Here is a 22454-nt window from a genome sequence, read left to right on the forward strand (position 1 = left end):
GGGGGCTTGGGGGGGCACCCAAACTGGGTGCTGTCCCTGTGGGGTTAGGGGCTGGAGCAGAGCCGTGCTTTGGGGTTCAGGGGCAAGCAGCAGCTTGGGGGGGGGTGGGGGGGGGGGGGGGCAGGTTCCCCCACCTCGCTGCCCCCCCCCACCTCACTGTCCCCCCCCCGGTTTGCAGACATCACGGAGGAGCTCCTGCAGAAGCTGAGGGTGCGACGAGCTCGCACGGACGGCTGATGGGTGGCAGTGGGGGGGGGGGGGGGGGTGTCTGGCACCGCCCCCTCCCCCCCCCCCCAAGTCCTGCCTGGCCCTGGCCCCCCCTCTGGGCAGGGGGTGTGCCCGTGGGGGGGGGGTGACAGAGGCTGGCACCTGTATCATGGCGGGGGGGGGGGGCAGAGCCCCAGGAGCATCACAAATAAAATCATCCATCCCACCCCCCCCAGCTGCCCCCTCCTCATTCCCTGCTGCCCCCCAAACCCCCATTTTCTCCATGGCGGGGGGGGGGGTGGCAGGGCCCCCCCGCACCCTCCCAGCTCCAGGCAGGGCAGCGGGGCCGTTTACACCTCGATCCTGATTTATTAAGGCCAGAAGCAGCTGTCTGTGGTGGGGGGGGGGGTGACAAGCCCAGCCCAGGTGCCGTGTTTTGGGGGGGGGGGGGGGCACGCAGCAGCGGGGGGGGTCCTGGCAGCCGCGGGTGCCACTGCCCCCCACCCAGCCTGGCGTCCCTTGGGGGGGGGGTCCGGGGGGCTGGCACGGCCCCAGCAGCGCCTGGAGCGCGTGGGGGGGGGGGGCTTGGGGTATGGGGGGTCAGGGTACATTCGGTGCTCTGCCTGGGGGGGCGCCGGGGGGGGGGGGGGGGGGGGGGGGCACGGCGTTAGGGCAGGCTGGCGGTGGAGCTGCTGGCCGTGCTGTTGCGTTTCTGGAGGCATTTCACGGCGCTGGGCACCTGCAGCCCCGAGGTGACGTGGAAGCTGCCGCACCAGACCTGCGGGCACGGGGGGGGGGGGCACGGGTGGGCACGACCAGGACCTCTGGGGGCTGCCCGGCCCCCCCCCCCCCCCAGCCCCGTGCCCACCCAGCCCCTTACCATGAAGGCGGGCAGCACCGGCTGCGTAAACCTGGCCTTGAAGGTGTGGAGCAGCTGTTTGGTCCTGGCGTTGTAGAAGGACAGGAACCCTGCGGGAACACGGGTGTGAGGCGCATGTGGGGAAAGGACCTGCGGGGTCTGCCCCGTGGCCTGTGTGCAGGATGGGGCCCAGGGGGTGGCACGGTGCGGGGTGTGCAGCGCCCAGCACAGAGCTGTAGGGGTTGGCAGGGCCCTCCAGAGCTCACCGGGTCCAACCCCCCCGCCAAAGCAGTTCCCCAGAGCAGGCTGCCCAGGGAGGCGTCCAGACGGGCCTTGAATATCTCCAGAGAAGGAGACCCCACAGCCTCCCTGGGCAGCCTGTCCCAGCGCTCCGCCACCCTCACCGGGAAGAAGTTCTTTCGCGTGTTGGTGCGGAACTGCCTGGGCTCCATTTTGTGGCCACTGCCCCTTGTCCTGTCCCCACAGACCCCTGAAAAGAGGTCGGCCACGTCCCTCCGTGTCCCACAGCTCAGGTATTTACAGACATCGATCAGATCCCCTCTCAGCCTCCTCTTCCCAAGGCTGACCAGACCCAGGTCTCTCAGCCTCTCCTCCCAGGGGAGATGCCCCAGGCCCCGTATCAGCTTTGGGGCCCTCCGCTGGCCTCTTCCCAGGCGCTCCCCGTCTTTTTTGCGCCGGGGAGCCCAGAACCGGACCCAGCCCTCCAGCCACCCCTTCTCCCCTTCCCATCAGGTCCCCGTGGGTCCCGCGCCCACCTTCGTGGAAGTTGCAGTAGACGCCGATGCAGTCGGGCACGGGCACGTCCAGCACCTTGGCCTTGTTGGCGTGCTTGGCGCTGAAGCTGACCTGCAGCCAGTTGTTGAGGTGGAGGCACCACGAGGCCGAGGTTTTTCCCAGCTGGTCAAACTTGCCGAGGCTGCGGTACGCCACCCCCACGCCGAAGGCCTTGCTGTCGCGGTCGTACCGCACCTCCCAGTAGTGGTCGTCCCCGTCGATCAGCGTGTCGCCTGCGGGCACGGGGCGCTGGCACGGCTCTGCCCACGGGCAGGGGCCGCCACCTACGGGGGGTGTCCCCTCCTGCACCCCGGGGTGTCCCCTCCTGCACCCCGGGGTGCCCCATGCCCACCTCTGTCGCCCCACAGGCCCACTCTCTCGCGCCCAGCACCAGCCACCAGCTCACCCAGCACCGTGTAGGACTCGGCGGTGAAGCGGTCTCTGCCCCCGCGCCCCGAGGACATCCTCTTGGGGGACTGCACGACCCTAGGACAGACGGGTGGCAGCAAGGAGAGGGTTGGTGTTGCTCGGGGGGGGGGCTGCGGGGGGTGACGCGGGGGCTGGCGTTACCTGGCGGGCGAGTTGGCGGGCGAGGCCGTCCTGCCCTTGCCGTCCTTCTCGCGTGCCTTGACGTCCTGCACCTTGCCGCCCGTGGCGTCCCACTCCACGCTGAGCTCCTCCACCCGCAGGTTCTGGTGGCACGTGCTGGCATCCAGCCGGAACATGAATGCTGGGGACGGCCACCGTCAGCGTGCCCCCAGGGAGCCCTCCCGCCTGGCCCCAGGGGGCCGCAGAGCCCGGCACGACGGGGCAGAGGCAGCGCTGGGGGGCGCGGAGGAGCGAGGGCACCCCTGTGCTCGGTGCCGGCACCCGGCACCCACCTCTCGTCTCCAAAGTGACCGGCTCCGAGAACTCGCCCGCCACGGCCTTGTTACACGCCCGCACGCGGAAATTCATGTACTTCATGTCAAACTTCAGCCCTGCAGGCACGGCGCGGTTACAAACGGGGCACTGCGGCGGGCGACGCCGCGACCCCCTCCTCGGCACCGCCACCCAAACCTCCGGGACAGCCCCAGGCGCCTGCCACCCCCAGCACCCACCCTAAGACGCCTTTGGGGCTGGATTTGGCCCCGTGCCCTCACCGGACAGGGTGTACTCGGTGCCCTTGATGCCCTCGACCACCATCCAGGGCTGGTCCTCCTTGGCGCGGGGCGGCCCCTCGAAGTTGGTCCTGCGGTACTCCAGCACGTAGTGGTCGATCTTGCTGTCCTCGTCGGGCATCCTCCAGGCCAGCGTCACGCAGTTGTCGGCCACCAGCGACTCCGCCAGGTCGATTTCGGGGGTGCTGGGCACTGCCCACGGGAGCAGCCGTGCCAGTCCCCCCCAGTGCAGCCCCGCTGCCAACCGGGCTGTCCCCGGCGCCACCGGCACCGCACCCGCGGGGCACCCGGCCAGGGCACCCCAGAGCCCCCCAGCAGGGCACGTATGGGGGGGCTGGCACCCACCAGGTCCCTGGGAAAGCACCCCGAGACCTGTAAGCGCTGCATCTGGGGTTTCCCAGGCACAGCACCTACAGAGATCCTATGGGAACGGCACCCCGAGGACCCCAGGCGTGCACGCACACGTCCCTGGGGCACAGCACCCTCGGAGACCCCCGGCACGGCACCCCAGAGACCCCAAGCGATGCACCCCAAGCCCCCAAACAGCACCCAGAGGTGCAGCATCTGGAGCTCCCTCCCCAAGCCTTCCCTCCCTAGCTCTTTCTCGCCTCGCTGGCTGGGACACCCCGGGCTCCCCAACCTCTCCCCCCACCCCCTGGCACCCCGAAGCCCCCTAAACTCTGCTACACCATCCCTGCGCTCCTCAGTCCCCCTGCCAGCCTGGCACAGCCCTCGGCGCCCCGTACACCCTGGCACTGCCCTCGCTTCGTCCCGGCTGTGCGCTGGGAGGAAAAAAATCCCAAGCCGGCTGGCTGGCTGCCATGCCCTGTGTCCCCGCAGCCCCAGCACCTCCCTCGTGGCCCTGCACCCGCCGCCGGCGGGCGATACCTGGCAGGAAGGCGAGGGCCTGGAGCAGGCGGCGCTCCTGGGCAAAATCCACCATCAGATGGCTCATGTTGTCGCTCACCTTGGCCTTGAGCGAGAGGCGGAAGGCGGGGGCCATCGTCACGCTGCGCGGGGACATGGGGACACGGGTGTCAGCAGGGCTGGGAGCGGGACAAAAACCCAGCCCCGAGCGGCCACCCCTACCCTGCGCGTCTTCGGGGAGAGGGGCGGGTGGGGGGTGGCCCCGGGACCACCCCGTGGGGCGAGGGGGGGGGGGGGAGCGACACCAATGTTATGGGTTAGTGGGGTCGGTGCGGGGCCGCGGGGGTACCGTACCTATCCTTGATCTGTTTGGCAGCCTTGAGAGCGCAGAGGAAAAGAGGAGGAAAAAAGAAGAGCAGGATGAAACAGCAGCGCCAGGAGCCGGCGAGGTGCGGCGTGCGCGAGTCCCTGCTGGCACCACCGCACGGCGTCCCCGCGGCCCCACACGGCACCCCACGGCACAGCGTCCCCCGTGCCCACGCGGCAAGGCGTCCCCACGTCCTGCCACGGCGCTCCTACGCCCCTCTGGCTCAGCAGAAAGGAGGCACCAAGCAGCACCCGTGGCTCTGGGCAGGCGGGGGACCCAGGGGCCCCAGGGGACGCAGGGGACCCAGCGCCCCGGTCCCCGCCGGGTGCCCGGCCCTAACCTAACCCCGCAGCGGGCGAAGCCAGCCCAGCATTATCAAAGTGCCCAGCGCAGAAAGAGAGGAGCGTGCCCCCAAGCGCAGGCACGGGGAGGCGGCAGCTGGCAGGCAGGGGGGGACGGGACGGCCCCTGTCCCCGGGGCAGCCGGGTGGGGACAGAGCCCAGCGCCCGCGGGTGCTGTGGGGCGCACCTGGCTGAAGTCGTAGTTGTTGGCTGTCTCCAGGGTCTGGTTGGCCGTCTCCAGCAGCTCCTCCGAGCTCTCCAGCGCCTTGGCGCAAGCCGCCAGCTGCGCCTGAAGGGGACAGAGTGGCAGCGGGGTGACGGCGGCCCCGCTGGGCGGGCGCGGGGTGGGGGGGGACGGGGGCTCACCTGCAGCTCGTAGGTGCGGCTGGCGCGGTCCTGCTTGATCTTGGTCAGCATGCCGTCCTTCAGCTCGTCCAGCAGCGCGTACAGCGACTGGAACTCCCCCTCCAGGTCCTCCTGCACCCGCGCCGAGTTGTCCTGGGGGCAGCGCCGGGTGTCAGCGGGTGACGGAGGTGACCGGGAGCACCTCCCCACCCGGACAGGACCCCCGCCAAGGCGGGCGCAGGGTCCCCGGGGAGCGCGGGGGCAGGGGGAGCGCTGTCGGTACCTCCACATTCTGCAGCATCTGCTTGAGGGAGTAGATGAAGTTCTGGATCTCCTCATTCTTCACGGCCAGCGTGGTGATGATCTTCCGCAGCGCCTCCTGCCCAGGCGCCAGCGCCGTCAGTGCCCGGCCCCCCCCTCTTTGGTGTCGTTCCCCCCCCCCGTGCGGGTGGCCCTGCGGGTGGCCTTGTGGGCATGGCGGAGCTGCGCGATGACTTGGCGAGTGTGAGCACGGCGTGTGTGTGAGCACCGTGCGTGTGAGCACGGTGCGTGTGTGAGCACGGTGTGTGAGCACCCAGCCGGAGGGGCTCGGGGGGGCACCAGGACACCCCCAGGCACAGCCCAGCGCTGCCCGGGAGGGGGCAGCCCCCAGCAGCCCCGGCTGGCTGCGTCCTCCTCCCTCCTTCCCTCCCTCTCCCTCCGTCCTCCATCTCTCCGCTCCCTGCCCTTAACCCCTTCGTCCCTCTCCTTCCTCCCTGCCTCCTCTCTCCGGTTTCTATTCCTCCACGCCGGTCCCTCCCTCCTCCAGGTCTTTATTCCCCCCTGCCCTCCTTCCTCCTGCCCCTCTTCCTCCAGCCCTCCATCCCACCATCTCTCCTTCCTCCAGCCCTCCTTCCCCTCTTCCTCCATCCCTCCCTCCTTCTTTCCTCCGTCCCCTCTTCCTCCATCCCTCCTGCCCTCCCTCTCCCAGCCCTCCTTCCCACCTTCCCCCATCCCCCTACCCCCTCCCTCCTTCTTCTATCCCCCTCTTCCTCCACCCCCCCTTCCTCTATCCCTCCACCACTCCTCCTCCACCCCACCACCCCTCCTTCCTTCCGTCCCTCTTCCCCCATCTCCCCTTCCTCCATCCCCCTTCTCCTCTTCCTCCTTCCCTCCTTCCCCCCCCCCCACCCGCTCTTCCCCCCCCCCCCCATCCCTTCTTCTCCTCTTCCCCCACCCCTCTCTCCCCCTCCCTCCCTCTCCCATCCCTCCCGTCCCCTGCCCTGCTCCCTCCCTCCCCCCTCCCCTCTCCCCCCCTCCCCGTCCCCCCCCCGGTCCCGGTGCCCCCCCGCACCTGGTCGCCCATCCCGGGCCGGCCCCGCCGCTCGGCCCCGCCGCCGCCAACAAAGGGGGAGCGGCGCCCCCGGCCCGGCCCCGCCCGCGGGGCACGACGGGAGCCGTAGTCCTGGGGGGGGGGCCGCGGGGCGTGCCGGGAAATGTAGTCCTGGGGGGGGTCCCCGGGTTGGGGGGGGGGGGGCACCGCGGTAACGACCCCCCCACAGCCTCCTCGACCCCCCTTGGCGCCTCCAAGCCCCCAGGCGGGGGGGGGGGGGAGGGTCCGGCAGGGCCCCGGGCTGGGAGACCCCCGGGGGTCCCCTCTGTGCTGGGAGGGGTGCTGAGACCCCCCCCAAAAGGCTGAGACCCCCCCCCCCACGGCTCCCCCAGGGCAAGGGGGTGCCCTGAGCCCCCCCAGCAGGGCCCGCTGACATCCCCTGGGTGTCCCAAGGGTCCTCTTGCCCTCCTAGAGCCAGCCCTGAGACACCCCCCCCAAGAAAATGGGGACCCCCCTGGTCCCCTGGGGGAGGGCAGCCCCCCCAAAGCCATCCCAAGCCAGCACCCCGACTGCCTTGGGGCAAGGAGGGGGGGCGTTGGGGGGCCATGAGACCCCCCCCACCCCAGGGTCTGGGCACCCCCAGCACCCCCAGGGCAGGGGGACCCCCAGGAGGGGGCTCGGGAACTCAGGACGCAGGTGCCAGGGGTGAGGGGGGACAGGGGGGGTCCCCCAGGCTTTGGGGGGGAGGACACACCACAGGAGAGCAGCATGAGTTGGGGTGGGGGCGTTCTCCCAGTACGGGACCCCCCCCTCACCCTCCCACTTCTCCCAGTGACTCCACATTGCCCCTACAGCCACCTGCTCTGGGTCACGATGTGCCCCCCCCTCGGGGGGGGGGGGGTTAAAACAGGGGTCCCGGGTGGCACGTCCCCAAACGTGGGTCGGGGGGGGGAGTCACCCCGGTCCCCAGGTGCCAGGTGCTGTCCCTGGGCCTGGTTCCTGTCAGCGTCCCCATCCCCGTCCCCGTCGCGGTGACAGGAAGCCGTGGCGTCACGGCGGGGCGATGGCAGGCCGGGACACCTCGGGGACAGCCGAGCGGCGGTGACAGGGACCCCGTGGGGACAGGGGCAGCCCCTCAGAGCCCCAGGGGCGGCCTGGCATCAGCACGGGGATGTGGGGGCTTGGGGTCCTCGTCCCCCTCCTCGGCGGTGAGTGGTGGGGACACGGGGGGGGGGGGACAGGGACAGAGGGGACGGCGTCTGGGTCCCTATGGCTTGGTGGCTTGGGGTGGGGGGCACTGAGGGGCTGTGGGGCTCGGCCTGGCCCCTGGGTGACACCTGGGGATGGGGGGGGGACAGAAGGGGGACGAGGGGGACAGAAGGGGGACGAGGGGGACAGAAGGGGGCAGAGGGGGACAGGGGGTGCCACTAGGGACATCTTTCCTGAGGGGGAGCTGGGTGGGTTTGGGGCACAGACGTGGGGACGCGCTGGGGAGGGACAGGGGTGGGTGACACGGCTGTGGCTGGGGGACAAGGTGGGGGGACAGATGGAAGGGGGGGGCAGAACGTGGTCAGCTATAGCTGGTGGGGACAGGAAGGGGACAGCGGCGAGGGGACAGGCACGTACAGAGTGGCGTGTGGTCACCGGCCACAAGCAGGACGCCGGGGCCCCGTGCCCCGCCGTGCCCCAGTGTCCCCATCCGGCCATGGTGGCACCGGGGGGGGGACACCCTGGGAGCAGCCAGACCCCCTGCTCCCCGTCCCCCGGGGCCACCGCGCCGTGACCCGAGCGCCGTTTCCCGCAGTGGGCGCCCTGTGGGTGATCCAGGACCCGTCGGAGGTGCAGGTGACGGCGGGCGAAGGAGTGGCCCTGGGGTGCTGGGTGATGGCGGCGGAGCCTCTGCAGCTGCTCCGCGTCGAGTGGCTGAAGGCCACGGGGCACGGGGTGCTCTGCAGCGCCCGCATGGGCCCCGCCGCCACCCCGGCCCCCTGCAGCCCCCGCCTGCGCCTCGCCTGGCAGCCCCCCTCCGCCACCCTCAGCATCCTGCGGGCACGGCCGGGCGACGCGGGGTGCTACGTCTGCCGGGTCACCCTCGAGATCCCCCGCTACGCCACCGCCACCGGCAACGGCACCGTGCTCAGAGTCAGCGCAGGTACCCCCGGGGGGGGGGGACACATGGGGACGTGGGGGTGCTGCCACCCCGCTGTGCGGCACGGGGCGCCCCTTGCTCTGTGCCCTTCCTGGGCAGCCCCAGTGGTTTTTAATGGGGTGGCTGGGATGGGGCATCCCCAGGGGCTTTACTGGGGGATCTGGGACGTGGTGTGGTGGTGGGGGGGGTTAGTGGGGGTCCCTGGGATGTGGTGCTGTGGTTGGGGGTTACTGGGGGTCCCTGGGAGGTGGCTTCTCCCCGAGTGTTAGCAGCTGTCTGGATCACAGGCAGGGGAATTGCCCAGTCCGGTGCGGCCACGGTGCAGGAGGGACGGGGACAGGACGGGGACGGGGACAGGGACAGGGACAGCGCACAGTGGGGCTGGCACAGCCCTGATTCTGCTTTCCCCCCGCCGGCAGCAGCTGACGCAGGACATGGGGCAGGTAAGTGTGTCCCCGCTGGCCCCTCCGGCCCAGCACCAGCGGTGCTGCGGTGGTGGCCCAGCTGCCGTGTGCTTGCAGGGCTGGTGTGGGGGCTGGCGGGGGCCCTGGGGGGCGCCTTCCTCCTCCTCGGGCTGGCCGTCCTCGGCTACCGGCACTGGCACAGGAGAACAGGTAACCCCTGCCCACCCACCCTGTCCCCAAATACCCCCAAGCCCGCCTGCTCCATCCTACCCCGTGCCCGAACACCCGGTGCCCACCTATCCCTGCCTCCGTCCCCACCCGTTCCCAAATGCCCCTGTGCCCAAATTCCCTGTGCCCCCCTCCTCCCGTGCCCAAATACCCCGCACCCACCTCCCCCAGGGCATTCGCCCCATTCTCGGACACCCCTGTCCCCGCCTGCCCCGCTCCCCTTCCCCTGCTGAACCTTGGCTGCTCCATCAGGGCTCACCCCATGCACCTCCGGGGACCGGGGGCACCCAAGGGACCCCCTGGGTGTCCTCAGGAGGTCCCCTGGCTGTGCCAGCCCCCGGTGGGCCGTGTTTTGGGGGCCAGGGCTGGCGGTGCCTGGCCCTGCTCCCCCAACGCCCGCCGCCCCTCAGACACAGCCATCTACCTGAACGTGCTGCCCCGCTCGGCGCGGACCCCCAAGAAGTGATTGCCCCCCCCCCCCCGAAAGGTGACAAAGAGCAGCGTGTACCAGGGGTGGGGGCACCCCACTGGCCCTGAGGGTGCCCACCCCAGAGAGGACCCCCAAACGCCCCACGCCATGCCCCAGAGGCCCCGGTTGTCTGCGCTGGCTGGGGAGTGGCGGCGCCTGGGGCTGCTTTACACAGGAAAAGCCCCCAAAAAAGCTGTTGTGCAGCACCCTGCAACCCCGTTTCCTGTCTTCTGTGCAGCACCTGCAGCACCCACCCCTGAGGGGGGGAAACCGGTGCCAAATTCGGGGTGCCTCCAGCGCGGCCTCCCCAGCACGGGTGGGCTCAGGCCACACGGGGCAGGGGACGCACGTGGCTGGGGCTGGGGAGGGGGGACAGCGCGAGGCCAGCAGGCTCTGCAGCCCCCTGGCCCCCCCCTCCCCATTTCAGGGAAGCTGCTCTGCGGTCCCGTGGCCTCGTTTCAGTTTGCCGTCGGCACACAGGCACGCGGCGGCCGCAGCCACCGCTCCGGAAGCGCTCGCTGCATTCCTGGCACGGCCCCGCCGGGGTGGGGGGGCACCGCCGTCAGCTCCCCCCTTGCAGAGGGCACTTCTGCAGTCGGGGACCCCGGGCAGCACTCCTGGGGGACCCCGGGCAGCCCTTCCTGGGATGGGAACGGTGGCAGGAGCCCGTCTCACCCCCCGTGGGGGTGTCACCCCTCTCCCCCCACGCCGTAGCCCCCAGCGCGTCTCGTGCCTACGTGCCACGGAGCACACGGCCGGCAGCAGCTCGGGCACACGTCAGCCTTTAATGGGAACAGCGGCTCGGCTGCGGGAGCCGCGGGGCTCACAGGGGCTGCGCGGCCACCGGGTAGAGCAGGGAGAGGTGGCGGGCGCCGCGGATGGGCAGCGCCCGCGCTGTGTAGTGCCTGACGGCCTCGGGCACCGAGGGGAAGGCGGCCCCCGCGCGCCCCAGCACGAAGTGTCGCTCCCGCGTCCTCGTGAGCTTCACGTGCACAAAGCCGTGGCTGCTCCTGTGGGGGCGTGGGGGGAAACTGAGGCGCGCGGGGCACGGCCTCGGCGTAACCTCGGGGTAACGCGCATGCCCGTGCCGAGTGCAGGGGCGCAAGCACGAAAACCGCACCACGCGCACAGCCCCGTCCCGAAACACCCCCCCAGGGCGCTCGGGTTCTCCCCGGGGGGGTTCTGGCCCCGCACTCACCGGAGTGAGAGCGAGTAGTCCTCGGGGCTGGTCTCGCAGTCCCGCACCAAGAAGCTGCCCTCGCGGCACAGCGCCAGCAGCGTCTCCGCGCCCGCCCGCCCGATGGGGCCGTGGTACCACCTGCACGGAGCCGCGGGTCACCCCGGCGGCCAGCACGTGGCACCCGGGCCTGTGGCACCCCCCTCCCGCACCCCAAAACACAGCACCCGTGACCCCAGGACCCGTCTGTATCCCTCTGTCCTGTCCCCGCCGCTGGGACCCACCAGCAACACGGGGCTTGTTCGTGCCTCAGGGACCCGTCTGCGCCCCGACACCACGGGGACAGCCACGGCGTGCGGCACCCAGCCACGCCAAAGGGCCCTGAGGACCGACCTGCCCCATGGGGCACAGGACAGCTGTCCCTGCCACGGGGACCCATCCGTGCCACAGGGACCCATCCGTGCCAGGGGGACACGTCCGTGCCAGGGGGACACCCTCTCCACCCAGGGCACCCTTCTGTGCCATGGGGACCCCCCCACGCCGCAGGGGCCCATCTGTGGGGCACCCTCACTCGGTGCCTCCAACCGGGACGTTGGTGCCACCCCACAGAGGAGGGGACGCCCTCGAGGTGGGGGGGGTCTGCGTGTGTGTCCCCCCCCCCCCGACTCACGTCTGCTTCTCCAGTGGCAGCGAGGTGTCCACGTGCCCCGGGCTGGGCGGGCAGCCCGGTCTGCTGCCTGGGGGGGGCCGGGGGGGCCGCGGCGGCTGCCGGGACAGGCTGGGGGAGCGCTCGGGGCTCTCAAACTGCACTGCAGGGACAAAGGGGGCTGTCACCCACCGCGGGGTCCCGGCACCCCCACCTGATGCATGGGGACGCCAGCAGCCGGGCCACCCCCCCCCCAGCGCCGGAGCACGAAGGGATGTCACCGGGTGTCCCCCCCGTGGGTGTTCCCCCCCCCGTGGGTGTCCCCCCCGTGGCTCTGCCTTGCCACGATGTCCCATTGCACCCCCCTGGGGGGAACCCACTGGTGTCGCGGGGCAGCGGGGCCAGGGGACCCCTGGGATTGCTGGGGACAGCAGTGGTGTGGGGCGATTCCCGTGGGCGCCAAGGGACGCCGCGGTGGCACCCATATTTAGCAGGGTCCCAAGGGTGCTACGCAGGAGCGCTGGAGGATGCCGGGGGGGGTACCCAGAGGGGCTGGGGGACGTGGGGCCGGGGGACCCCCAGGAGGTACCCGCGGGTACGGGGGGGCTGGGGCAGGAGGGTGCTGGGGGATGCGGGGTGCCGGCACCTGCGAACGCCCGCGAGATGTGGTCCTTCTTCCACTCCCAGGGCTGGTCGTACTCGTCGGCTGGGCGCTCGTCGTCGCGGGGCAGGCGGCTGTCCCGGGCTGTGCCCCCCCCCGCGCCCTCGGCCGCCTTCTCCCACCCCTCGTAGGGGGTGTCGTAGAGCTGGGGCCCCCGCCGGGCTCTCGGCCGCTTGCCCTCGCCCTGCTGCGGGCACCCTGGGGACGGGCAGGGCTGGGAGACACAGCGGGGCCCGGACGCACATGGGGGGCACCCTTGGGTGTCAGCCCCCCCCCCCCCCCCACGGGGATGGGTGAGTAAAGGGGGGGCGTGGGGGGGGGGGGGGGGGTGCAGGGACATGGGCACCCAGCGTCACCCACCTGCAGCCTCCCCGGGGTCCTCGGTGCCCCCCTCGGGCACCACGTCCTGCTCCCCCTCGAAGGGCTCCGAGTACTCGCTCTCGTTGGGGCACTGCACAGGGGGGCCTGGGTGGGACGGGACCCCCCCCACGGGACCCCCCCACGGGACCCCCCCACGCCCCCCACAGGTCCCCAGCCCTGCGGGTCCCCTCCTCGGGACCCCCCAGGGCCCCCCCATTCCCTGCTGTGGGTGCCCCAGCCCCTTCCCGGGTCCTTCCCACCAGGTTCCTTTGTGCCCTCTCCCCTTCCCCCCCCCCCCGATACCTCCCCCCCGCGCCCCCCAGCCCCCTGCCCACTTTCCTCTCCCAGTAACCCCAGTCCCCCCCCCCAGTTCCCCCCACTGTCCCCAGTCCCCCGCTCCTCCCCCAGTCCCCCCAGCCCCCTGCCCCCCCCCCTTGCCCTCAGGTCCCCCCCAGCCCCCCCAGCCCCAGCTCTGCCGCCCCCCCCCCCGGCACCCCACTGCCCCCCCAGCCCCTCACCCCCACCCTGCCCCCCCGGGCCCCCTTCCCCACTCCCCGGTCCCTCTCAGCTGCCCCCCGCACCCCTCCCCGGTCCCCCCGGTTCCCCCCCCCAGAAAAAGCATCCTCCCCGGTGCCCCCCCTCCCCAGTCCCTCGGCCTCCCTTCCCGGTGCCCCCCCACCCCCCGGTTCCTACCTGCTCCGGTCGGCGGCGGCCCCCCCCCGGCCCCGCTCCCCCCACCCGCACCAAGCGGTGCCGGGGGGAAGCGGCGGCACCGGGGGGAGCCGCGGGGGGGGTCCCGGTGCCGGTACCGCTGTAATCGGGTTGGGGCGGCCGGGGGGGGGAGCGCCGGGCCCCCCGGCCCAGGTACTCCCGGAGCCACTTGGCCATAACGGGACCGGCACCGGGACCCCCCCGCAGCCGCCGCCGCCGCCGCCGCCGCCGGGAGCCGCTTTGTGTCGCCGCCGCGCTCGGCGAGGACCGGAGCCCCCGGCCCCCCCCCCCCCGCCCCCGCCTCGCCGGTAGAGGGGGGGGGGGACACCGGCACCGGGGGGGGGAACTGGAACCGGGAGGGGAACCGGTACCGGGGAGGCAACGGGCACCCGGGGGGGGCAGCGGCACCGGGGGGGAACCGGCACCGGGGGGGGCAGCGGCACCGGGAGGAGGGGGTTAAGAGGGGAGGGGAAGGGGGTATGACCCGGGGGGGGGGGGCACGGGGAAAGGGGGGGGCACCGGGACCCCCGCGGGGGAGGTGGTGGCAGGACGCCCCCCCCCCCGTGCGACGTGGGGGTAAGGGGGGGTTAACAGGGACCCCCCGGCAGCGGCAGGCCCCCCGCCGCCCCCCCCCGCCCCTGTTCGTGGGTTGGGGGCACAGGGATGGGGTGGGAGGGCACCTGAACCCCAGGGGACCCCCTCCTTGTGCCCCCCCGCCCCCAGCTCCGGGAAGGGTCTGTGGGGCAGCATCGGCATCTGCGGGGCTGCCTCGGCCTTGGGGGGGGGAGACAGGAGCCCCCCACCCCCCCCATAGCAGCCTGGGGGGGAGGCAGGAGCCCCCCCGTGCCACAAGGCCACCCGCACCCCTCCGGCTTCATCAGCAGGGGCAGGAGGCCGCGCCTCCCCCTGTGCCCCTGGGGATTTGGGGGGGGGGCTCAAGGCCTGTATGGGGTGGGGGTAAAGGGTCAGCCCCCCCCCCCCCCCCAGGCTGCCCCCCCCCACCTCGGCCCTTCCCAGAACAAAGGTTTCCCTTCCTGGAAGCGCGGCGGGGCGCTGGGGGGGCACACACAGGGGCTGGGATGGGGGGGGGGAGGCAGGTGGGGGCCGGGGGGGGAGCTTCGGTGGTCCCACAGAGCCCCCGCTGCCAGGCCCCATCGAACAGAGCCCGGGGCTGGAGCCCCAAATCCAGCATTAATATTTGAGCAGGCTAATTACCGCACGTGTGCGCAGAATGCTAATTAGCCCTGGCACCACGGCCGGGGGGGGGGGCTGCCTCTTCTCCCCGGCTCCCAAAACCACCCCACAAAGCCCCCGCTCCCAGAACCACCCCCCAACTCCCCCCCCAGCCCAGCAGCCCACGCCAGAGACCATTTGCGAGGCTCTAAGAGGCGGTTAATTAGCGAAGAGCAGCTCATCAATTAGAGGTGGGGGCCTTGACGAGGAGGAAATTAACAGCGGGGTTAGGACAAGAGGAAGAACAGCCCCAGCCGAGCTCCGGGGGGGGGGCAGACACGGCTCAGGGTCCCCCCTTTTTGCACGTCAGCCCCCGGGACGGACGCAGGGACCCGAACACGCGCGCGCCTTGCGGATAAAGCTGCCCCCCCCCCGGTGAAGATGAAGGAACGGGCGGCTCTGACACATCCCATTTATTACCCGGCCGTGAGCAGAGCCCGTGAGAGAGGCGCCTCCTCCACGGCAAGACAGCGGGGGGACCACAGCCACCCCCCAGGGAAGGATCTGAGCCCCCCGTTGTGGAAGGGGGCAGGAGAAACTCAGTGCTTGAGAAGGGGGAGGTTGGGGGGGGCGGGGGGGTGCCACAAGGGAGCGTGCTGAGCCCCCGCCTCCCCCTGCAGGGCTGTGGGGCAGGAGGGAGGCCCCAGGGTCCCTCCGTGGCAGTGGTGGGGCGCAGAGCAGCCGGAGGGGGGCTGAGGACAGGGGGTGCCAGGAGGACGGAGAAACTCCCTGGTCCTGGCCGGCCCCGGTGCTTCGGAACACGTTGTAGGTGCCGGGCTGGGGCGCTGCGCGGCCGCGGGGCCGGGCAGAGGGTCCCTGCCGGAGGCTGGCTGCGCGCCCCGCCGCTTTCTGGGCCGGGGAAGCGAAGACGTGGGGACCCCAGGCAGGCTGGAAACCCCCCGGGGCCCCGCGGTCGCGGTGCCAGCCCTGCACGAGGTGCTGGGGGGCGGCAGCCCGCACTGCCCCGCTCCCGGCCTGGCTCCGCTTCATCAGTCACCGGCGCTGTCCTCGCTGTCCGAATACGCCCCCAACAAGCCGAGGGAGGACGACGTCGACGCGGTGCCCGTTGCTGGGGGAAACGAGCCTGGAAGGCGAAGGGAGAGCAGGAAGCATCAGGTACAGCCCGCCGGCTCAGCGCTGGCTCGGCACAGCTCGGCCGCGCAGAAACACGAGGCTGCCTCGCTGCCCCCGGCCGCACGCAGGAGCAGGAGCCGGAGCCCGAGCAGCGCCTTGGCCCCCGGCCTGAATGTCGAACGAGGCCAAGGTTAAATAAATCGGGCGGACGAGGAGCCCCCTTGCTCCGTCAGCGTCTCGGCCGGGCTCCTGCCTCTGCCTCGCGGGAGCTGGAGGAAGCAGCGAGGTCGGCCCGAGGTCCGCGGAGCCCCCCCTCTGCCCGCTCACGAGTGGTGCTGGGAGATGGGGGTGCTGGGCTGCCGGAGCGCCCGCCGTGCCCCCGGGGGGACTTCAGGCACTGGGAGGGAGGAGAGGAGCCGGCTCCTGGTTCTGACCGCGTGAGCCGCCAGCGCGAGGCAGCGTCACGGGCACAGAGCCCGCGGCAGCTCGGAGCCGGGTCCTCGGAAGGCGGCAGCCCCTCCACCCGGCCAGCGGCCACAGACTGGAGAAAGCGAATGAAAAAGGGGCAAATACAGGCCCCAGAAACCCCCTGAGGGCACAGGGGCTTGCTCAGCCCAAAGCGTAGGAACAAGCAGCCCAGAACCGATCACCTCGCCCGCCCCTCCCAAAATCTACTCGGCTCCTGGGGCAGCGAACCATGAGCCCGATTGTTCTCAGCGCTTCTTTAACGGCTCCAAATTCCCAAACTTCGGTAGGCTTTGTAATCAGGCCCCAAACCCAAGCGACCTTCTCGCTGCCGTGTTCCTATCTCGGTGTTGTGATGGTTTCCAGTGCCCTATCTGAGCACCGCGGCGCTGTTTGGAAGCTGCTGACCCTGCCCGTCTGCCTCCAAGGTCCCGGCTCGCTGCCAGGAAGGAATCTCTCCTCCCCGAGTGCATCGGGTACCAGAAACATCCCCTGGAAGCAGGGGCAACCCCCCTGTCCTTACCCCATCGCAGTCCCATCTGTCTCGCAACAAAGACTTGACCTGGGAGCACTCAGGCTCCGAAGACAGCAGAGTTGGTGTTAACAGCAGAGCTAAAACAATAATTCGGGGCTGCCACAATCCCCCCCCCGGTCGCTCAGCTCCGAGGAGCCAGCCCCCGACCCCGCCACGTGCAGTTACCAGTGCTGGCCGTGGTGCTGTGGTTCTCTGTCCTGTTTGCCAGGCTGGCACTGGGCTTCTGCTTCCTCACCGTGACCAGCCCGGCCAGCTGGGACTTGCTGTTCAGTTTGCCCACGCTGCGCTCCCAGCTCTCGGTCTTCAGCTTCTTACTCTGGGGCTGAGGGTCCTGCAGGGCGAAGCCGGGGCGTTAGGGCTCTGGCCAGGGAGCGGAGGAAAAAGGAGGAGTAATGCTAAAACCAGGAGGAGTAACGCTAAAACCAGCGGCACGAAGAGCAAGAGACGTGAGGAGAGCTGCTTGGAGCAGCCGAGGGGGGCACTGGAGTGCTGGGTGCAGTTCTGGGCTCCCCGGCACAAAAAAGACGGGGATCTCCTGGGAAGAGTCCAGCGGAGGGCCCCAAAGCTGATACGGGGCCTGGGGCATCTCCCCTGGGAGGAGAGGCTGAGAGACCTGGGTCTGGGCAGCCTTGGGAAGAGAAGGCTGAGAGGGGATCTGATCGATGTCTGTAAATACCTGAGCTGTGGGAGACGGAGGGACGTGGCCGACCTCTTTTCAGGGGTCTGTGGGGACAGGACAAGGGGCAGTGGCCACAAAACGGAGCCCAGGCAGTTCCGCACCAACACGCGAAAGAACTTCTTCCCGGTGAGGGTGGCGGAGCGCTGGGACAGGCTGCCCAGGGAGGCTGTGGGGTCTCCTTCTCTGGAGATATTCAAGGCCCGTCTGGACGCCTCCCTGGGCAGCCTGCTCTGGGGAACTGCTTTGGCGGGGGGGTTGGAGCCGGTGAGCTCTGGAGGGCCCTGCCAACCCCTACAACGCCGTGATCCTCCCCGCAGAGCGGCTGGCACAAGCAGGACAAACAAGGACAGCCGACCCGGACCTGGGCAGCTGCAGTACAGCCCTCAGACCCAAGCACCCTGCTGCCCGTGGCTGTTAAACCAGCCTCGCACATCCCCAGGCTGGCCGAGGGGCCGGATGCGTGCCGCGGGGCTGCGCGACCTCCGCCGGCCGGGCGCTGCGTGCCTGCAGGTGGTCCGGGCGCTGAATCCAACTCCCCCGGGCCCGCGGATTAGTGCTGGGCCAGGGCACACGGCTCGGGTTAACCCCAGCAGGCTCAGAGGCGCGGCAGCTTTGATTCGCCCAAACGGGCAGAGGTCCCTGCGGGCACGGATCGACAGCAGAGAGCAGCGGCGCAGGGGGCCTGTCTGCGGGGATAATCCCTCCCCTGCAAGCCGAGCACTGGAAAAGCCCTTTTGTCCTGCACGTCTCCGACACGGAGAGCAGAGAGGCAAAGGGGAGGCTGTCCCCGGCGGTTGTTTCGCTCCCCGCTAACCTTCGGGGTCCTGGAATCGTGGCTGAGGTGGGCTCGAGGCACGGCGGAGCCTGTCCTTGTAGGGCTGAAAGGGAAGGGAAGCCACGTCCTGAGCGAGGACGGGGGCGGCTCCCTCCCAGCTGAGGGCATCCCCTTTGTCAGCAGGCAGGCTGAAATCCCCAGCTGATCCCTGCCTCCGTTCAGCCCAGCGCACAGGGACACACGCTTTCTGAGCTGCTCATGCGTGACAGCCATCAGGGCTTGCGCTGGGTCTGTCCCTGAGTAAAACCGCCACAGGGCTCCGCTGCCTGCGCAGAGCGGGGACAGGAAGAGAACTGCCCAGCCCGGGACAGCGGCTTTGGGCAGGGGGAGGAGGCACGGCGGGTGGGAGAGGCTCTGCCCCCTGCTCACCTCCCGCAGGATGTCCGTAGGTCTCGTTTTTGCCACGGGCTTTGCGGATGGTTTCGCAGCTTCTTCGTCGGAGTCCGAGTCGACCAGCAGGCGCCGGTTCTGCACCTCCTCCAGCATGGCTCTGCGCCGAGAGCGAGCGCTCAGGGGGCTGCAGCCGGCTCCGCTCCACCACCAGCAGCTGCGGCAGCGCCCGAGCTGCTCGCTGCGAGGGGAGCTGGAACCCAGCAGCGACTCTGCTGCCCCGCCGCGGCAGGAGCTGCCTCCTTAGGTGTTTTATTTATTTATTTATTTATTTTTAAGAAGCCACGTTAAAGCGGTGCCCGAGGGTTGAAAGCGCCGCGAGAGGCAGCCTGAGCCAGGCACAGAGACTCTCCCCCCACACGAGGAGCGTCCTCAGAGGGGGGCGAGGTCCTGGCAGCAGCCCAGATCCCCGCACCAGGTCCGCCAACGGTGCCAAAGCCCCACCACCCCCAGCACATGCAGCTCCCTCCCCTCCCCAAGCACCTTGCCAAGCCAAATCAGCTCCCGTCTCCTCGCAGCCCGCCCTGGAATACGTCCCCCCCCCACGGCTCCCACAAACCCCTCGTTTCAGCGCCATCGGGGTGTAACTGCACACGCGGGGGAACGCCTCCAGCCCACTCACTTCATCTCTTGCTCATCCTCCTCTTGCTCCCTGCGTTTCTGCTCCTCCTCGTACTCCTTGTACTGCCGCAGCATGGCCTCGAAGTCAACGTTGGCCTGGCGCTGGTTGAGCTCCTTCAGCTCCTGCAGGTTCTCCAGGACCTCCATCTCCAGCTTGGAGTCCTTGGTTCGGTTCTCCAGGACCTGGGGGACCGGGAGGAAGCCGGGCTTAGAGGAGGTACCAGGAAGGGCAAGCACAGCCTCCCCACCCGGTACAAGAAGGACCAAGAAGCTCATCTTCATTTCTGAGCCTTAGGCACGACAGGAAAAAACGGGGCAGGTCACAGCCTGCCACGAGTTCCAGCACGGGAGAAAACCTCCTGAGAGCAGAGGTGGCTCCAGCCTGGCCACGCCAGCCCCAAGGGCTGCTCTAGGGGGCAGCAGTAGCTCAGGAGCCTGGAGAACCAAGGCAGCGGCTGCTAAAAGTCACCTGCGCCGCAGGGCAGAGCCAGACAGGGCAGGAGAGGCGTGCTATCTGCAGGGAAGGGCACGGTCCAGCACCTTCATGGGATTGTTCAGCTCTTCCTCTTCCCTCTCCTTCTGCATCCTCTTCTCCTCTTCCTCCAAGAGCTTCTCAGCCTGGAAGTTCCGCGTGGCGCCGTGCTCCATGGTGTAGTCGGTGTTCTCGGGGTCTGTCTACGGAAGAAGCAAGGCAGCGAAATCATTATACCGGGACAATTCCACGGCCACTTCCAGAGCCGCAGGCAAACACTTCCCGACTTCGTCCCCCCCAGGGGCAGCCAGCCAGCCTCAGCCCCTCGTCCCGCTCCCGAGGCCGTGCCCCTGCGCCCTGCTACGGGCGGCTGAGACGCTGCGCAGCTACAGACTGACACAAAGAGGGGAGAGGCCAGCAGCACGCGCTCTGATTCGGCCTCTGCCGGACTTGGCAGCCCTTTCCCCACGAGGCGCGGGTAGGCCCCGTGCCCCCAGACCGTGCGGCCTCCCCAGGCCGCCCGCAGGACACTTCACCTTGAAAGTGATCTCCGCCAGGCACCGCGTGCACTTGATGTAGAAGCGGAATATGGGAAGCCCCAGGTACACCTCGTTCTGAACGGTCTCCTTACGGGCGTTAAACTTCTTCCCCTTGTAGATGTATTCACCGCACGTCTTGCAACTAAAGAAAAAAGAGAAAGAGAAGCCCGTAACGCATCAGTAGAAGAGAAGAAAAAGACCAAGAAAAGCCCAAGTGCCCGTCAGGCCACGCCAGCCCGGATCCCGAGCAAGTTTTCTGCTTTGGAAATTCAGTACAAGCCCCGAATCCCCCCCAGCATCTCCCCCCTCTCCCTCCCTCACCCCTTTTATTCTGGTCTGCCGGCAGCAGCTCCCCTGCAGCGAGTTAAAGGATTCCCGCGCCACCTCCCCCCTTCGCCCCCCCCCGGTTCCTCCTGAGGCCCAGCCCCTCTCACCGCATGTTGAAGGGAGCCATGAGGCGCACCACATACTGCCGGTCCTTGGGGAGCTTGAGCTTCGGGATCTTAGCGGGGTCGAAGTCGGGCGGGTAGTATTTCTGCGGGGACAGAGCGGAGATGGGCACGCGCCGGGCGCGGGCACCCCGCGGGGCACAGAGCGGGGCGGGCGGGCTCCAGCTGGTCAGGCACGGGCGGGACGTCTGTCTGTCCGTCCGTCTGTCTGACTCCGAGCCCTCGCCCTCCACACCCCCGACCCTTGGGGGATTTGGGGGCCTCCTGCCCTAAGCAGCCCCTCCAGGCGCAGCCAGGACCCCCACCCCGCCCTGCCCGGGACTCCCCCCACACACACACCGGGGGCCAGCTGGTGACCCCACGAGGAAGCCCCCAAGCCCCCACCTCGGTCCCTAAGTCCCCCCTCAGACCCCAAGCCCCCCCCCCCCAGGACCCTCCCTCAGCCCCTAACCCCCCACCTCTGCCCTTAACCCCCTGCCCTCAGCTCTTAAGCCCCCCGTCAGCCCCCAAGCCCCCTCCTCAGCCCCGAAGCCCTCCTCTAAGCCCCCCCCCCAGCCCCTCAGCCCCCCCTAAGGCCCCCAAACCCCCCCCCAAGGCCCCCGCCCAGCCCCTAAGCCCCCCCTAAGGCCCCCTCCTCAGTCCCTAAGCCCCCCCATAGTCCCCCCATAGCCCCTAAACCCCCCTGAAGTCCCCCCCTCAGCCTCCCCATAGCCCCTAAACCCCCCTAAGGCCCCCCCGAGCCCTTAACCCCCCCCCCGGCCCCTAAGCCCCCTCTGAGGCCCCCCCTCAACCCCTAAGCCCCCCCTAAGCCCCTCCCCCAGCCCCTATGGCCCCCCCTCGGCCCCTAAAGCCCCTTGAGGCCCCCAAGCCCCCCCTAAGGCTCCCCCTCAGCCCCTAAGCCCCCCCCCAGCCCCTACCGCCCCCCCAGCACGGGGCGCCCCCCACCCTTGGGAGCCCCATTTCCCCCCCCAGCCCGAAGAGCCCCCTAGCGACCGGGGACACCCCGGAGGACCTGGGGACCCCCCCCCCGACCCCCCCCAGCCCCCCCCGGCCCGCCCCCTCCTCACGTTCAAGACTTTCCGCTCCGACATGGCTGCGCTGCGCCCCCGGCTCCCCCCGCCCACCGGCAGCCGCCGCCGCGCCGAGCGCCACTTCCTGGAAACAGCGCCCGCCCCTTCCCGCCGCTCATTGGCGCAGAGGGCTCCGCCTCAGAGCTCCGCGCCTCCTATTGGCTGGTTCCGCTGCCCGTCAGCGAGCCGAAGCCTCGCGTGCAACCGCCTAAAGGGTCCGCCCGGCGCGGCGGCCCGCACACAAAGGTTCCGGGGGAGGAATGGACCCTCCGTGGGGCGGGCGTTGGGGAAGGCCGAGGGGGGCTGGGGGGGGGGGCTGGGGGGGGACCCTCGGTCCTGCCCTGCTCAGGCCTCACCTGGAGCTCTGGGAGCAGTTCTGGGCAGAAAGGACAGGGAGCGCCTGGGAAGAGTCCAGCGGAGGGCCCCAAAGCTGATACGGGGCCTGGGGCATCTCCCCTGGGAGGAGAGGCTGAGAGACCTGGGTCTGGGCAGCCTTGGGAAGAGAAGGCTGAGAGGGGATCTGATCGATGTCTGTAAATACCTGAGCTGTGGGAGACGGAGGGACGTGGCCGACCTCTTTTCAGGGGTCTGTGGGGACAGGACAAGGGGCAGTGGCCACAAAATGGAGCCCAGGCAGTTCCGCACCAACACGCGAAAGAACTTCTTCCCGGTGAGGGTGGCGGAGCGCTGGGACAGGCTGCCCAGGGAGGCTGTGGGGTCTCCTTCTCTGGAGATATTCAAGGCCCGTCTGGACGCCTCCCTGGGCAGCCTGCTCTGGGGAACTGCTTTGGCGGGGGGGTTGGAGCCGGTGAGCTCTGGAGGGCCCGGCCAACCCCTACAGATCGGTGACTGTGACACCCTAAAGCCGCTGTAACCGCGGCTGCACGGCTCCGGGGTGCTCCCCGGGTCCCACAGCAGCCCCAGCCCCGTCCCGCAGCCCTCCCTGGCAGCACGGGTTCCGTCTGCAGCCCTCCCACGCAGCGGGGCCGTCCCCATCGTCCCCATCACCGCTCCTCCAGGACTCCCTCATCCCC

The 22454-nt window shown here is 70.3% G+C and overlaps 4 protein-coding genes across 8 annotated transcripts; 1 reads left to right on the forward strand and 3 right to left on the reverse strand.

Moving 5' to 3' along the window:
- Nucleotides 1-771: 771 nt before the first annotated feature.
- On the reverse strand, nt 772-6344 carry FSD1 (fibronectin type III and SPRY domain containing 1). Its single transcript, XM_040537539.1, has 13 exons — nt 6275-6344; nt 5225-5320; nt 4963-5094; nt 4784-4885; nt 4243-4265; nt 3910-4031; nt 3004-3213; nt 2743-2841; nt 2432-2591; nt 2268-2347; nt 1843-2094; nt 1088-1176; nt 772-985 (listed from the first exon to the last, which is right to left on the reverse strand). The coding sequence occupies exons 1-13, from the start codon at nt 6284-6286 to the stop codon at nt 875-877; spliced, it is 1488 nt and encodes a 495-aa protein (XP_040393473.1). The 5' UTR covers nt 6287-6344; the 3' UTR covers nt 772-874.
- A 635-nt stretch (nt 6345-6979) lies between these two features.
- Nucleotides 6980-9714, forward strand: LOC121060085. Of its 4 annotated transcripts, XM_040537543.1 has the most exons (6): nt 6980-7461; nt 8058-8098; nt 8273-8405; nt 8690-8845; nt 8924-9016; nt 9445-9714. In XM_040537543.1, exons 1-6 carry the CDS (start codon nt 7425-7427, stop codon nt 9498-9500), a joined length of 516 nt encoding a protein of 171 aa, XP_040393477.1. In that variant the 5' UTR covers nt 6980-7424; the 3' UTR covers nt 9501-9714. The 4 variants fall into 4 exon arrangements, with proteins under 4 accessions (XP_040393477.1, XP_040393474.1, XP_040393476.1 ...); XM_040537540.1 differs by having other exon boundaries at nt 6982-7461; nt 8058-8405; XM_040537542.1 differs by having other exon boundaries at nt 6982-7461; nt 8058-8405; nt 8825-8845.
- A 555-nt stretch (nt 9715-10269) lies between these two features.
- SHD (Src homology 2 domain containing transforming protein D) lies at nt 10270-13325 on the reverse strand. The gene is made up of 6 exons (XM_040537544.1): nt 13041-13325; nt 12348-12438; nt 11973-12185; nt 11351-11489; nt 10702-10821; nt 10270-10513 (listed from the first exon to the last, which is right to left on the reverse strand). The coding sequence occupies exons 1-6, from the start codon at nt 13233-13235 to the stop codon at nt 10327-10329; spliced, it is 945 nt and encodes a 314-aa protein (XP_040393478.1). The 5' UTR covers nt 13236-13325; the 3' UTR covers nt 10270-10326.
- A 1364-nt stretch (nt 13326-14689) lies between these two features.
- YJU2 (YJU2 splicing factor homolog) lies at nt 14690-21535 on the reverse strand. Of its 2 annotated transcripts, XM_040537546.1 has the most exons (9): nt 21418-21534; nt 20336-20436; nt 19899-20043; nt 19431-19565; nt 18892-19073; nt 18249-18369; nt 16531-16696; nt 15146-15375; nt 14690-15044 (listed from the first exon to the last, which is right to left on the reverse strand). In XM_040537546.1, exons 1-8 carry the CDS (start codon nt 21439-21441, stop codon nt 15281-15283), a joined length of 969 nt encoding a protein of 322 aa, XP_040393480.1. In that variant the 5' UTR covers nt 21442-21534; the 3' UTR covers nt 14690-15044; nt 15146-15280. The 2 variants fall into 2 exon arrangements, with proteins under 2 accessions (XP_040393480.1, XP_040393481.1); XM_040537547.1 differs by lacking the exons at nt 14690-15044; nt 15146-15375 and adding an exon at nt 17859-17922 and having other exon boundaries at nt 16636-17088; nt 21418-21535.
- Between the last annotated feature and the right edge of the window lie 919 nt (nt 21536-22454).

This window comes from Cygnus olor, chromosome 26 (genome assembly GCF_009769625.2).
Source record: "Cygnus olor isolate bCygOlo1 chromosome 26, bCygOlo1.pri.v2, whole genome shotgun sequence".
Classification (NCBI taxonomy): domain Eukaryota; kingdom Metazoa; phylum Chordata; class Aves; order Anseriformes; family Anatidae; genus Cygnus; species Cygnus olor.